The sequence below is a fragment of the Mirounga angustirostris genome, unplaced genomic scaffold, assembly GCF_029215605.1.
Source record: "Mirounga angustirostris isolate CCGP_5_RB_7025 unplaced genomic scaffold, mMirAng1.0.hap1 SCAF_1, whole genome shotgun sequence".
Classification (NCBI taxonomy): Eukaryota; Metazoa; Chordata; class Mammalia; order Carnivora; family Phocidae; genus Mirounga; species Mirounga angustirostris.
Genome location: NW_026991709.1, coordinates 141,147,203 through 141,162,756, shown reverse-complemented (window position 1 = coordinate 141,162,756; position 15,554 = coordinate 141,147,203). Strand labels below are relative to the sequence as shown.

Genomic DNA, 15,554 nt, shown 5'->3' with positions numbered 1-15,554 from the left:
TTGTCTTGTTCCTGACCTTAGGGGGAAAGCTCTCCATTTTTCCCTCTTGAGTATTATGTTAGCTATGAGTTTTTCATAAAAGGCCTTTATAATGTTGTGGCAGGTATCTTCTGTACCTACTTTGTTGAGAATTTTATCATGAATGGATATGTGTCACCTTTGCAAGGAGGCTTGAGCTGTAGTGAGCACTCACCAGGGGTATACCAGTATGGTTTAGGGGCCTGAAACTCAGTGAGGCGGTAGGCCAGCTAGGGCACCTGGACTCTGCTCCTGTCTACAGTATCAAGGTGGAAGAGGAATGTAGACTGTGGCACTCACCAGTCTTCTGACCCAGAGAGAGTTCCAGCAGCTTTGGCTGGTTCTTTTATTTTCTATAGCCCTTATAAAGGCATGGCTTTTTTTTTTTTTTTTTTTTTTCTTTCTCCTGTGCCAGAGGGCAGAGGAATCTGCTCTTGGTCTCCCATAGTATCCCTCCTCAGTGCAGTTTGCAGTGGCCGGGGTAGGGCTTCCCTTTGTTACCATGTGTCTCTCTTGCCATTCTCTGTGTGGTCTTTTGTTGTTCAGTTAGGCTTCAGTTCTTCAGGAGTGATTGCTCTATAAATAGGTGTAGATTTGGTTTGTTCCTAAAGGAGTTGAGTTCAGGATCTTCTACGTCACCATCTTGGACCAGAACCGACGATCAGTATTTTGAAGAGAACTCCAAGTGATTCTGAGGCAGTGGTCCACATTGCACTTTGTCAAACACTGCTCTAGGTCATCTTCAGTTTCTTAGAATGTTCTTGAAAAAGACATTTTGTGTGTGTGTGGTGTATTGCGTAGAATATATTTATTATTGATTTTTATGATCAAGAGAGGTCTACTTAATCTTTGTGTAATTTTTTTTTTAAGATTTTATTTATTTATTTGAAAGAGTGAGTGAGAGAGAGAACAAGCGGGGGAAGGGTCAGAGGGAGAGGGAGAAGCAGACACCCCTGCTGAGCAGGAAGCTCGACGTGGGGCTCGATCCCAGGACCGCAGGATCATGACCTGAGCCGAAGGCAGCTGCCCAACCAACTGAGCTGCCCAGGCACCCCTCTTTGGATAATATTTTTGATACTTGTTGAGTTTTAAAATTAATGCTCTCAATTCCTACTAGATTTACCTTTAAAGTATTATCTAGTCTTTTGATGATTCTAATCTTGATAATATTCTGCTTATGACACTTTTTTTTTTTTTAAGATTTTTTTTTAATTTATTTATCAGAGAGCGAGAGACAGAGGCAGGCAGAGGGAGAAGCAGGCTTCTTGCTCAGCAAGGAGCCCGATGCGGGACTCGATCCCAGGACCCTGGGATCATGACCTGAGTCTAAGGCAGACGCTTAACCGACTGAGCCACTCAGGCGTCCCACTTATGACACTTTTTAAAATTTCTTTTTATTTCAGTTTTATTTATTTGAGAGAGAAAGAGTGCAAGCAAGCATGAGCAGGGGGGAGGGGAAGAGAGAGAGTAGCAGACTCCCCACTGAGCAGGGAGCCTGATGTGGGGCTCGGTCCCAGGGTCCTGGGATTGGGACTTGAGCATGAGGCAGATGCTTAACAGATGAGCCACCCAGGCATCCCTGCATATACCACTTTTTAAAGATTAAAGTAAGCACATGCTTGTTATTTTAAGGTAGTTTACAGTAAATAAGGTTAGATCAGTATAGGATAAGTTTTCCCAAATGTTAGATGTTAAAACTGGCCTAGTCTAGTTTGTTAAGTATAATGATAGCCAGTTAAGCTTTCATGATTTATCCAGAAAATCAAACTTCCTGGGCCTGTAACTTGGATCTCATGAAGAGACATTTCATCACAACAGAAGTGTATAAAACTGAACCGTACTTTGCTGTGAGGCAGATTACTGCAGCTCCCTTTACTTCTCTAAATGAGGTTGAGAATGGATGCTTACATAAGCATTAAAGCATAGCCTACTTTGTTAATTTGCTAGCGGTTTTCCTTTCAGTATAATAATTTATATAACGGGATAGCTGCCTTGTATTTTTCGGAACTTTTTTTTTTTTTTAAATATATATATATATTTTTAGATTTTATTTATTTGAGAGAGAGAGAATGAGAGAGAGAGCACGAGAGGGAAGAGGGTCAGAGGGAGAAGCAGACTCCCTGCTGAGCAGGGAGCCCGATGTGGGACTCAATCCTGGGACTCCAGGATCATGACCTGAGCCGAAGGCAGTTGCTTAACCAACTGAGCCACCCAGGTGCCCTTTTTTGGAACTTTTCTAAGATATCAGTTTCTTTGGCCCTGCAGCTTTTAATCTCTTTAAGTCTAGTTTGTACAGAGTAATATAAGCATTAATACTTCTGATACTTTCGGGGCACCTGGGTGGCTCCTGGAGTCCCGGGATCGAGTCCCACATCGGGCTCCCTGCTCAGCAGGGAGTCTGCTTCTCCCTCTGACCCTCCTCCCTCTCATGCTCTCTGTCTCTCATTGTCTCTCTCGCAAATAAATAAAATCTTAAAAATAAATAAATAAATAAATAAATAAATAAATAAATAAATAAAAATACTTCTGATACTTTCATGATTTCACATTTATTTTTGCAAAGATAGGAATCAAATTTTCCTTTTTCATTTTACAGCAAATTTAAAATACAGTTATTTTAAAACGTTAAAACAGCATGCATGTCTGTGATGCTAGTAGATTTTATCTTGGGTGTGTTTTATTTATTTTTTTAGAGATTTTATTTTTAGTAATCTACACTCAACAGGGGGCTTGAACCTACAACCCCAAGATCAAGAGGCACATGCTGTACTAAGACAGCCAGGCACTTCTTGGGTGTGTTTTAATGTATGGCTAGTTCTCATATAATTTTAGGACAGATAAGTTATTTTCATGCTGCTTTCCAGTGCATTCCAAGTCATGTTTATAGTATAATAACTAAATATTTAGAATAATAGTATAAAACTTGGAAGAAGCTTCTATATCCAAATAATATTTTCTCATATTTAGAGAGGAGACACCATATGCAACTTTTTAGTGGTTTAAAAATAAATCATTTTTAGTTTAGGCAGTAGATTTAAATATATAAAATAAGCCAGTCTCACTACTCATTTTGTCCTAAAAAAGACCAGTACTGTGTATGTGACATTGTTACATCAGTATGCCTCCTTCCATCTAAGGTACTTAAAAACCTTCCAAGGGCTTCCTAGTTTTTTGGTTCTTTTTTTTTTCCCTAAGATTTTATTTATTTTAGAGAGAGTGTGTGCGCATGTGTGCACATGCAGTGGGGGAGGGGCAGAGAGGGATGGAGAGAAGTAGAGGAGTCTCTGCCGAGCAGAGGTGGGGGCAGATCTCAGGAATCTGAGATTAGGACCTCAGCTGAAATCAAGAGTCAGATGCTTAACTGAGCCACCCAGGCACCCCCTAGTTTTGTAGTTCTTGATGAATTTAAGTATGTGAAAGATTCCTTGAGTATTAATAGTTCAGGCTCTGAAATCCAGGTGCTTATGCTATATACTAATCATCTGGTCTTGGCTAAGCTCTGTAACCTTCCCAGGCCCCGGTTTTCTCATCTGTGAAATGATTACATTAAGATTTTCTACCTCAGGGTAGTCATGAGAATGAAAGGGGATAATATTTACAAAATACTTAATGCAATACTAAGTAGTTTATTTGGTTATAGATATATTTTACAAATGTTGTGTAAGCATTCTTCACATTCTTGACTCATGTTCCGTCTGTCTTGAATTCCACAGAATAAGGACCAAATTCTGTAGGCTCTCTACATAAAAGACCATCTCAGTTTGTTTCTGTTAGGTTTTTTTTTTTTTATTTCACATCTTGCCATTTCCCTTTTCATACCTTCTTCCCATACTCTTTCAGGCCTTTGAACTTATTTCCCCTGCTGGAAGTTAAGTACAATGAAAATCACCATCCTTTTCACCTAAGAGTATGGAACTAAGAGTACTGTGTTTGTGTGTGTGTGTGTGTGTGTGTGTGTGTGAGATACCTTCTTTCAGAACCATTCCTTCACCCTAACCCTCAATTCCCATAGCATTTTCTCTTGTTTCAAATATTATTACTTACATCTTTATGGTATGATAATTATTTTACTGCCCAGCTGTCTTCCACACTGGGTTTTCCTTCCTGAGTGATATTTTCATGATAAAAATGAATAGGAAATCACACAGCTGAGCTAGTTAGAACTTTGTGTAAAGTAAAAGCATCCATGGTCCGATCCTTAAAGTACACAATCAGTGGGATATCTTTTTTGACTGTGTAGAGCAGTTTATGCTTATTTCTTGTTTTTCAAGTGTCTTTAGAAAAAAAAAAATCATCCCAGTTGAATAAATCCTGCCCATTTGGTTGGTTATTAAGATACGAGAAATTATATGTCTAAAATGGTCACAATTTAATCTCTTCCTAAGCTACACTTCATCCTACCACTTAACTAGCTAACTGTCCTTATTCTACTTGTCGAGCTTTTAAGGTATAATGTGTATGAGAAAGAGTCTTAATATGGAGATATACATGTATACTTACAGTTTGCAGTATGATAGTAATCCCTACTTTCCTTTTGGGAAGGAAATAATAAACATTTCATCTATCAGCAGCATGATTGGTATGATGTTTGCTGTTCTTTTAGAATATGGTTGAATTCAGAGAGGAAAAAGTAAACCCCTTTAGAGGAATGAAAACTTTTCTCCATCACTAGAACAAAGACAGTTTCCACCAGAAGCAGCAGGAACTAATTATGGTTCTGAGGATCTGCCACCTTTTTGGGATATGTAGGTAGCATAGTTCTTTCTTATTTTTGGACTTTCTTAATAGGGTGGGAAAGTTGTAACTTAGGAGTTTCCCAGTGTGGTTAGAAATTTTTTATTTTATTTATTTTAAATTTTATTATGTTATGTTAGTCACCATAGAATACATCATTGGTTTTTGATGTGGTGATCCACGATCCATCGTTTTCGTATAACACCCAGTGCTCCATGCTGTACGTGCCCTCCTTAATACCCATCACCGGGCTAACCAATCCCTCCTCCCTCCTCCCCTCTAAAACCCTGTTTGTTTCTCAGAGTCCATAGTCTCTCATGGTTCATCTCTCCCTCCAATTCCCCCTCCCCATTTTTCCCTTCCTTCTCCTAATGTCCTCCATGCTATTCCTTATATTCCACAAATAAGTGAAACCATATGATAATTGACTTTCTCTGCTTGACTTATTTCACTTAGCATAATCTCCTCCAGTTCCATCCATGTTGATGCAAAAGTTGGGTATTCATCCTTTCTGATGGCTGAGTAATATTCCATTGTATATATGGACCACATCTTCTTTATTCATTCCTCTGTTGAAGGGCATCTCGGCTCTTTCCACAGTTTGGCTATTGCAGACATTGCTGCTATGAACATTGGGGTGCAGATGGCCCTTCTTTTCACTACATCTGTGTCTTTGGGGTAAATACCCAGTAGTGCAATTGCTGGGTCATAGGGTAGCTCTATTTTTAAATTTTTGAGGCACCTCCACACTGTTTTCCAAAGTGGCTGTACCAACTTGCATTCCCACCAACAGTGTAAGAGGGTTCCCCTTTCTCCACAACCTCTCCAACATTTGTTGTTTCTTTCCCTGTCCATTTTTGCCATTCTAACTGGTGTAAAGTGGTATCTCAGTGTGGTTTTGATTTGGATTTCCCTGATGGCTAATGATGATGAACATTTATTCATGTGTCTGTTGGCCATTTGTATGTCTTCTTCAGAGAAGTGTCTGTTCATCTCTTCTGCCCACTTTTTGACTTGATTATTTGTTTTCTGGTTGTTGAGTTTGAGAAGTTCTTTATAGATTTTGGATACCAGCCCTTTATCTGTAGTGTCATTTGCAAATATCTTCTCCCATTCTGTGGGTTGCCTCTCTGTTTTGTTGACTGTTTCCTTTGCTGTGCAGAAGCTTTGTATCTTGCCGAAGTCTCAAAAGTTCATTTTTGCTTTTGTTTCACTAGCTTTTGGAGATGTATCTTGAAAGAAGTTGCTGTGGGCGATGTCAAAGAGGTTACTGCCTATGTTCTCCTCTAGGATTTTGATGGATTCCTGTCTCACATTGAGGTCTTTCATCCATTTTGAATTTATCTTTGTGAATGGTGTTAGAGAATGGTCGAGTTTCATTCTTCTGCATGTGGCTGTCCAGTTTTCCCAGCACCACTTATTGAAGAGACTGTCTTTTTTCCATTGCATGTTTTTTCCTGCTTTGTCAAAGATTATTTGACCATGGGGAGTTGAGGGTCCATATCTGGGTTCTCTATTCTGTTTCATTGGTCTGTATGTCTGTTTTTGTGCCAGTACCATGCTGTCTTGGTGATCACTGCTTTGTTTTTTTTTTTTTAAAGATTTTATTTATTTATTAGCGAGCGAGAGAGAAACAGCATGAGAGAGGAGAGGGTCAGAGGGAGAAGCAGGCTTCCCGCTGAGCCGGGAGCCCGATGTGGGACTCGATCCCAGGACCCTGGGATCATGACCTGAGCCGAAGGCAGTCGCTTAACCAACTGAGCCACCCAGGCGCCCACTGCTTTGTAATATAGCTTGAAATCGGGCAACGTGATGCCCCCGGCTTTGTTTTTCTTTTTCAACATTCCCTTGGCGATTCGGGGTCTTTTCTGATTCCATACAAATTTTAGGATTGTTTGTTCCAGCACTTTGAAAAATGTCATTGGAATTTTGATCAGGATGGCATTTAAGGTATAGATTGCTCTGGGTAGCATAGACATTTTAACAATGTTTATTCTTCCGATCTCTGAGCATGGAATATTTTTCCATCTTTTTGTGTCTTCAGTTTCTTTCATGAGTGTTTTGTAGTTCCTAGAGTATAGATCCTTTACCTCTTTGGTTAGGTTTATTCCGAGGTATCTTACGGTTTTTGGTGCTATTGTAAATGGAATCGTTTCTCTAATTTCTCTTTCTACAGTTGCGTTGTTAGTGTATAAGAAAGCAACTGATTTCTGTGCATTGATTTTGTATCCTGCCACATTACTGAATTGCTGGATGATTTCTAGTAATTTGGGGGTGGAGTCTTTTGGGTTGTCCACATAAAGTATCATGTCGTCTGCAAAAAGAGAGAGTTTGACTTCTTCTTTGCCAATTTGAATACCTTTTATTTCTTTTTGTTGTCTGATTGCTCTTGCTAGGACTTCTAGTACTATGTTGAACAATAGTGGCGAGAGTGGGCATCCTTGACGTGTTCCTGATCTTAAGGGAAAGGCTCTCAGCTTTTCCCCATTGAGGATGATATTCGCTGTGGGTTTTTTTCATAGATGGATTTTATGAACTTGAGGAATGTTCCCTCTATTCCTATACTCTGGAGAGTTTTAATCAGGAAAGGATGTTGTATTTTGTCAAATGCTTTTTCTGCATCAATTGAGAAGACCATATGGTTCTTCTCCCTCCTCTTATTAATGTGTTCTATCACATTGATTGATTTGCGAATGTTGAACCACCCTTGCATCCTGGGGATAAATCCCACTTGGTCGTGGTGGATGATCCTTTTAATGTATTATTGGATCCTATTAGCTAGGATTTTGTTGAGGATTTTGGAATCCATATTCATCAGGGATATCACTCTGAAATTCTCCTTTTTGATGGGGTCTTTGCCTGGTTTGGGATTAAGGTAATGCTGGCCTCATAGAATGAGTTTGGAAGTTTTCCTTCTGTTTCTATTTTTTGAAACAGCTTCAGTAGAATAGGTATTATTTCGGGCGCCTGGGTGGCTCAGATGGTTAAGCGTCTGCCTTCGGCTCAGGTCACGATCCCAGAGTCCTGGGATCAAGTCCTGCATCGGGCTCTCTGCTCCTTGGGAGCCTGCTTCTCCCTCTGCCTCTCTCTCTGTCTCTCATGAATAAATAAATAAAATCTTTAAAAAAAAAAAAAAAGAATAGGTATTATTTGTTCTTTGAATATCTGGTAGAATTCCCCAGGGAATCCATCAGGCCCTGGACTCTTGTTTTTCGGGAGGTTTTGGATCACTGCTTCAATCTCATTACTGGTTATTGGCCTATTCAGGTTGTCATTTTCTTCCTGTTTCAGTCTTGGCAGCTTATAGGTTTCCAGGAAGGCCTCCATTTCATCCAGATTGCTCAGTTTATTGGCATATAGTTGTTGATAATAATTTCTAATTATTTCCTTGGTGTTAGTCGTGATCTCTCCCCTTTCATTCATAATTTTATTAATTTGGGTCCTTTCTCTTTCCTTTTGGATAAGGCTGGCCAGTGGTTTATCGATCTTATTAATTCTTTCAGAGAACCAACTTCTAGTTTTGTTGATCTGATCTACTGTGTTTCTGGTTTCTAATTCATTGATTTCTGCTCTAATTTTAATTATTTCTCTTCTAGTACGTGGCTTAGGCATCGTTTGTTGCTTTTTCTCTAGTTCTTTAAGGTGTAGAGTTAGTTGGTGAATTCGGGATTTTTCTATTTTTTTGAGTGAGGCTTGGATGGCTATGTATTTCCCCCTTAGGACCACCTTTTCAGTATCAATAGGTTTTGGACTGATGTGTTTTCATTCTCATTGATTTCCATGAATTGTTTAAGTTCTTTGATTTCCTGGTTGACCCAAACATTCTTGAGCAGAGTGGTCTTTAACTTCCAAGTGTTTGAATTTCTGCCAAATTTTTTCTTGTGATTGAGTTCCAGTTTTAGAGCATTGTGGTCTGAGAATATGCAGGGAATAATCTCAGTCTTTTGGTATCGGTTGAGACCTGATTTGTGACCCAGTATATGGTCTATTCTGGAGAAAGTTCCATGTGCGCTCGAGAAGAATGAGTATTCTGTTGTTTTAGGGTGGAATGTTCTGTAAATATCTATGCAGTCCATCTGGTCCAATGTATCATTCAAAGCTCTTGTTTCCTTGTTGATTTTCTGCTTACATGATCTGTCCATTGCTGAGAGAGGAGTATTGAGGTCTCCTATAATTAACGTATTGTTATCAATGTGACTCTTTATTTTGGTTAACAGTTGGCTTATGTTAGATGTAGATGGCTGCTCCCATGTTGGGGGCATAGATATTTACAATTTTTAGATCTTCTTGTTGGGTAGATCCTTTAAGAATGATATAGTGTCCTGTATCTCTTATTACAGACTTTAATTTAAAATCTAATTTGTCTGATATAAGAATTTCTACCCCAGCTTTCTTTTGAGGTCCGCTGGCATGGAAGATGGATCTCCATCCCTTCACTTTCAGTCTGGATGTATCTTTAGGTTCAAAATGAGTCTCTTGTAGACAGCATATGGATGGGTCCTGTCTTTTTATCCATTCTGCAACCCTGTGCCGTTTTATGGGAGCATTTAGGCCATTCATGTTGAGAGTGATTATTGAAAGATACGAATTAATTGTCATCATGTTGCCTGTGAAGATGTTGTTTTTATAGATTGTCCCTGTAAATTTCTGTTGTAGATCACTCTTGGGGTCTTTCTCCTTTTATAGAACCCCCCTTAATATTTCTTGCAGGGTCAGCTTAGTGGTCACACATTCTTTCAGCTTCTGCTGGTCGTGGAAGCTCTGCGTCTCTCCATCCATTCTAAATGAAAGCCTTGCTGGATAAAGTATTTTTGGCTGCATGTTCTTCTCATTTAGTACCGTGAATATGTCTTGCCAGGCCTTTCTGGCTTGCCAGGTCTCTGTGGATAGGTCTGATGTTATTCTGATGTTCCTCCCTCTGTACGTAAGGAATCTCTTCCCCCTAACTGCCCTTAAGATGGTTTCCTTGGTTTTAAGATTTGCAGGTTTTACTGTTACATGCCCGGGTGTTGGCCTGTTTTCCTTGATCTTGGGAGGGGTCCTCTCTGCCTCTAGGACACGAATGTTTGTTTTATTCCCCAGATTAGGGAAGTTCTCAGCTACGATTTGCGCAGATATATCTGCTAGTCCTCTCTCTCTCTCCACTCCCTCCAGGATTCCAATTATTCTGACATTGGAATGCTTCATGGTGTCACTTATTTCTCTGATTCTTTTTTCTTGTATTCTGAGTTGTTTTTCCCTGGCCTCCTCTTTTCCCTTTTTATCTATTATATTATCTTCCAGGTCGCTTATTCGCTCTTCTGCCTCAGTTACCCTAGCTGTTAGATTATCTAGATTGGTTGGATCTCATTGATAGCATTTTTAAGTTCTGCCTATTCACCTTTTATTTCTGCCCTTAGAGACTCTATGTTGCCATTAATTGATTTCTCCATTCTAGCCATTCTCTTCACAATTGCTAGCCTGAATTCCATCTCCCACATCTTGGTTATATCTGCATCCATTTGTAAATCTGCAGCATAAGTCATAATCTCTGAGTCTTTTCTCTTTTGGGGGGCTCCTCCTCCTAATCATTCTGTTGATGGGTGTTTGAGGGAATGCATAGATTCCAAATTATTGACCAGAACCCAAGCAAGATGCACCTGTTTTCTTGGGACCTTAGTGTTGCTGGCCTCTTGTCTTCCCAGCCTGTCTTCTGCGGGAGGGGCCTGCTGTGCAGTTACTCAGGCAACCCTGTTTGGGCGGAGTTGCCCTGCGCCCCTGTGGCGGGGGATGGGCTCAGCGGGAATCAGTTTTGGGGGCTTTTGTTCTCTGGTGGCTTTCCCTGGTGGCTTTCCGCGTCTCTTCCGTGAGTCAGAGCAGAAGAGACTGTTTCCAACCCTCTGCCTCAGAGCAGAGAGATCGCAGTCTGTTCTTCAGTGAGCTCTCCAGGCCACACTGTCTCCGTTTCTGTCCGTGCTGCTATAAGCTGCAGCCTCCTGGGTTGTGCGCTCCCAGTCCTGCCTCCAGGTCGGGGCACGTCTCTGCCCTTTGTGCTTCTAAAACCGCCAGCCGCTCCCAGTTCCGGCGCGCGCAACCCCGCTGCTCCGGGTCCACCCCGGGGCCTGCCCTAGAGTCCTTTCCCCATCACTGCCGGTCTGCGAGTCTGTGCCCGAGTCTGTGCCCGTCTGCAGCGCCCGAGGTTGTCACTCACCGGTGGTGTCGGATCCCCATGGCCAGGCACCCTCCCGCCGCCGTTTATCCTCCGATATCTGCCCATGGAATCACGGCTCCCCGCTTCGTACCTTGAAACCCACCGCCTACGATGTTCTGTTTGTAGAGATCCAGATCTTCTTACATCTCAGGCTGGTTTCATGGGTGCTCAGAGTGGTCTGGTGGATATTTAGCTCAATTCTGGGGACCAGGTGAAATAGGGTCCCCTACTCCTCCGCCATCTTTTCCCCCTTCCTGTGGTTAGAAATTTTTAAGTTGGTGTTGCTGAAGATTGAATGGTAGGTTTCACCTACTTATATTGTAGTACACACATTCATTTTTGCCTGCCTTTCTTGTCATCCTAGATATAAACAAATTGCTAGATACACCAAACTGACATTATTTGAGAACGTTCTCAAGTTGGAAGCTTTTTGTTACAAAAATCAGTAAAGCAAGAATACAATGATAGAAGACTGGAACCAGAAAAAACATACATTTTTCCTTAGTATTCATGTCTGAAATAAAGCAAAATGGACTTCAGAGGCGTTGATAGATACAAGGAGGGAGGTCAGAAGTTTTGGAGAAAAGCAAGCATAGTAAAACATGGATCCTGTGGCATAATTACCTATGTTACATCTCATTATTTACTATTTTACTTGGGAAAATTACTTAAATTCCTTCTACCTCAGTTTCCTCACCTATAATATTCTTGGAACAGTGAGTGACACAGTAAGCAATCAAATGTCATTCCAAGCAAGAAATAGTAAATAAAAATGTTTTTCATTAATCCTGAATTACTAATATAAGATACATGAAATTCCATTGATACTCTTTTTTAGAATGCTGTATTTGATGTTTTATTTCAAACTAGAAAGTATTTAAAAGGATTTTTTAGGTTCTCTTATGACCTGCAGTCCCTCTTACTGTGTTTTTCCCATGAGGTCTTAAAAGATTTCAGCTACATTTTCTCCTTCCAGTGTTTTTCAGGAACATAACTCTCAGATGGGGAAGTAATGCTGTGCCTAACAGCAAAAGTAGATGTACAAAGCAAGTAAGTTCACTAACTACTGAAGTAACTGGCTTCTTCTCTTAGGTTTTTGAGTTAGAGTTTGATTTGAATCCTACACTATTGACTCTTCATTTAATAACCAATATTTATTGGGCATCTTACAATGATGAGTTGGGGACACAATGATGAACAAAACAGACCTGTACCCTCACAGAGCTAACATCTACTAGCTTTAACATGGGCAAATTACTTTACCTTTTTGATCCTATAAAATGTAGGTGATACCTACCTCATAGAATTGTTCGGATGAATTTAAATGATATAATATTAAAAGAATGTAGTGCATGGTACTGGGACATGGTGAGTACTGAAATGTTAATTCCTTTGTGTCTTCTATTACAATCAATCAATTACCAATACAGAAAGAATATAGTGGAGGATGCATTAAAACTTCTTTAATAGTCTTGTAGTGAATTGTACTCAGGAGAGTTTTTGAAAATTTATAATTTGGGAAGTTATAAAACTTGCTGCTTACATCTGAGAGTGGAAATGCTGATAATGAAGAAATATGTGGGTATAAATTTAAAGATTTTTATCCTATAAAAACAGTGTTTTACTACTTTTTCTAACACTTACTAATAATAGCTTAGATGGGTTTCAAATGCTTTATAGGTATCAACTTATTTAATATTCTTAAGAATTTTGTGAAGCAGTTGCTACTATTTATTATACTTTATAAATAAGGAAACCGAGGCAGAGAGATTAAGCGCAAAGTCTTACTGACACTAAGTAGGGCTTGGATGCATCTCCTAGAATCTGGTTCTAGAGCCCATGCTTTTCACCACTATGTTAGGCTGCCTGTAAAAGAAATAGGAGTTTTTAACATTGACCCGGTATTCTCATTATTCTAAATACATCTCTCTTTTCCTGCTCATTTATTCAATGAGACATTTTCTTTTATATTATTTTAAAAAGCTGTCATGGATGCACTGGTAGAAGATGATATCTGCATTCTGAATCATGAAAAAGCACATAGGAGAGACACAGTGACTCCAATCTCAATATATTCAGGAGATGAATCTGTTGCTTCACATTTTGCCCTTGTCACTGCATATGAAGACATCAAAAAACGACTTAAGGATTCAGAGAAAGAGAACTCTTTCTTAAAGAAAAGAATAAGATTTTTGGAAGAAAAGGTAATTATTATCTTTATTATATTTTATGACTCAATAATTCAAAATACTTGAAATTTAAAAAGTTTTTCTAAACTGTCTTCCCTGGTTGTACTAAGTTTCCAAGGATAACTCACAGCTAGTCTCAAAACCCAGTACTTCTCATACTGTGCTTCACATATCACGTACGTGGTGAATATTTGTAGAATAGGATTTGCAATATATTTTTCTTGGAATGTATTTTTCTTTTTTTAGATTGCCTTACCTTCATAAACTGTATGTATTTTATTCAGGATTTTAAAATCTGTGCAAAAGAGCGCCTGGGTGGCTCAGTCGTTGGGTGTCTGCCTTCGGCTCAGGTCATGATCCCAGGGTCCTGGGATCAAGTCCTGCATCGGGGTCTCTGCTCCGCAGGAAGCCTGCTTCTCCCTCTCCCATTCCCCCTGCTTGTGTTCCCTCTCTCACTGTGTCTCTGTCAAATAAATAAATAAAATCTTTAAAAAAATAAAAAAATAAAATCTGTGCAAAAAATGATATGCCACCAAAGGAAATTAAATGTCAAAGGAGGAATCTCCTGTAACATTGTTCTAATGTTTAAAAACATGTTCACCAGGATTGACATTTTCTTTACCTCAATATTCTCTTTTGTTCTTGAACACACAGAATAATGTTTTAACTGATAAATTACCTTTCTCTGTTTACCTTTTTCATGCAGAAACCTGACACTCTTAAATGTTACAGAATATATAAGCTTGATAGTTGATTCCATTATAAATCATCATATCTACTTGGCTTTATGTACTGGGAAATCTTTATCACTCACCCTTTTATATTTTGAGTTTTAAGAAGTTTTAACTTAGTTTTATGTTTCTTCAGATTAGATCATTGTATTTGTATTTTATAAACAGCAGCTTCCTCAAAAGGGAAGGAAATGGATTCTTAGCTGCCAAGGAAATAATTATCTTGTTATTAAAAACTTAAGGATGGGGCTTGGTTAGAGTTTGATTCATCTAGGAGAAATAAGAGGAAGGAAGTCAGTTGTAAAAATCATAATTTCTTTATATTCATATACATTGTCTTTAATGGTAATCAAATAAATTTGTGATACAATTGGATAGAGTGAGAAAAGGTAACATTTTGGAGCTTGTAGTTAAGCTCATTTTAAAATTAAGTAGAAAAATGTGATTTGGTGTAGCTAACATTGGCAATATTTCTGTACTTTGTGCCAACAAGCCTATAATTTCTATTCTGGAATAATATAGTATTTAATGAACTACCACATTTATTCTTTAAAAAGTCAAGTATACCTTAACTTGTCATTTTTTCTAATGGTGGAAATGAAATACTACTGGCTTGGAAAACACCTAAGTATTATAAAAGAATGATGTACTGTTTTAGTATGATGAATTAATATATGTTATAACAAAAAATACTGATTAAAAGCATAAAATAGAAGACTTTAAAAATATTTACCTGTACTTTTTTGCTTTCTTAATCAGGAAGGCTTACTTGTTGGAAGTGAAATGTTTACCTAATTATACTCCAGGCTTTATCCCTGCATTACAAAGAAAAGTAAGGTGTGGAGCCATCAGAAGACTGGCTTCTTTTTGGTTTTGTTTGTTTTGTAGAATAGTTTCTTTAAGCTTTCCCTTCTAATTTTATACCATTAGCTTATAGGAGCTCGATTAGATGAAGAAACAAGTTCTGTGGGACGTGAACAAGTAAATAAAGCCTACCATGCATATCGAGAGGTTTGCATTGATAGAGATAATTTGAAAAGCAAATTGGATAAAATGGTAAGTTGGTTTGAAAACAATCTCTATGTATTGCAAATGAGTTTTCTTCTTCAGGAAGTTTAAAATTAGAAATAAGAGAAATACTTATATTTATTAAATAAAAAATTAAAAATATACATCCTTAAGGCAAAAATAGGAATTTTTAATGGTGATATTTATAACTTACTTCTGTACAAAATAAATATATAGTATGTAATGATGTTTAGGAATTAAGTATATCTAACACCACTAACTTATTTTGAAAAATCATGACATGGTAGAATTTGTCAGTGTGTTTTTAAAAGAAAAAAAGCCAGTGAATAATATATCCTAAGTTTGAAAAAGAAAAAAAGAGATTATTGAAAAACTGGGTTCATTTCCCCACCTTGCTTTTTAAAGGCCTAAATCTGTTTTTTTTCATCTACCTGAAAATTAATATATACCAACCTATAGATTTTATTGAATGTAATTTGGCATTTTCCCTACTTAACTAGAATAAAGACAACTCTGAATCTTTGAAAGTATTGAATGAACAGCTACAATCTAAAGAAGTAGAACTCCTCCAGCTAAGGACAGAGGTGGAAACTCAGCAGGGTATGCCACTTACTTGTTACAAATATTATAATGGAATCAATATAATTTTCCATTTATGTGTTA

At 38.4% G+C, this 15,554-nt stretch overlaps 1 protein-coding gene across 3 annotated transcripts in view; it reads left to right on the top strand.

Annotated features, from left to right (window-relative positions):
• AZI2 (5-azacytidine induced 2) overlaps positions 1–15,554 on the top strand; it is a 40,875-nt gene that overhangs the window by 7,503 nt on the left and 17,818 nt on the right. Inside the window, exons 2-5 of one of the 3 annotated variants that reach the window (XM_064588889.1) lie at positions 11,919–11,992; positions 12,926–13,146; positions 14,793–14,918; positions 15,392–15,491. In XM_064588889.1, the coding sequence (XP_064444959.1) occupies positions 11,980–11,992; positions 12,926–13,146; positions 14,793–14,918; positions 15,392–15,491 (460 nt within the window). In that variant the 5' untranslated portion in view covers positions 11,919–11,979. Of the gene's footprint in view, positions 1–11,918; positions 11,993–12,925; positions 13,147–14,621; positions 14,695–14,792; positions 14,919–15,391; positions 15,492–15,554 lie in introns of those variants that run through there. The other 2 variants (XM_064588900.1, XM_064588894.1) reach the window with 2 other exon arrangements.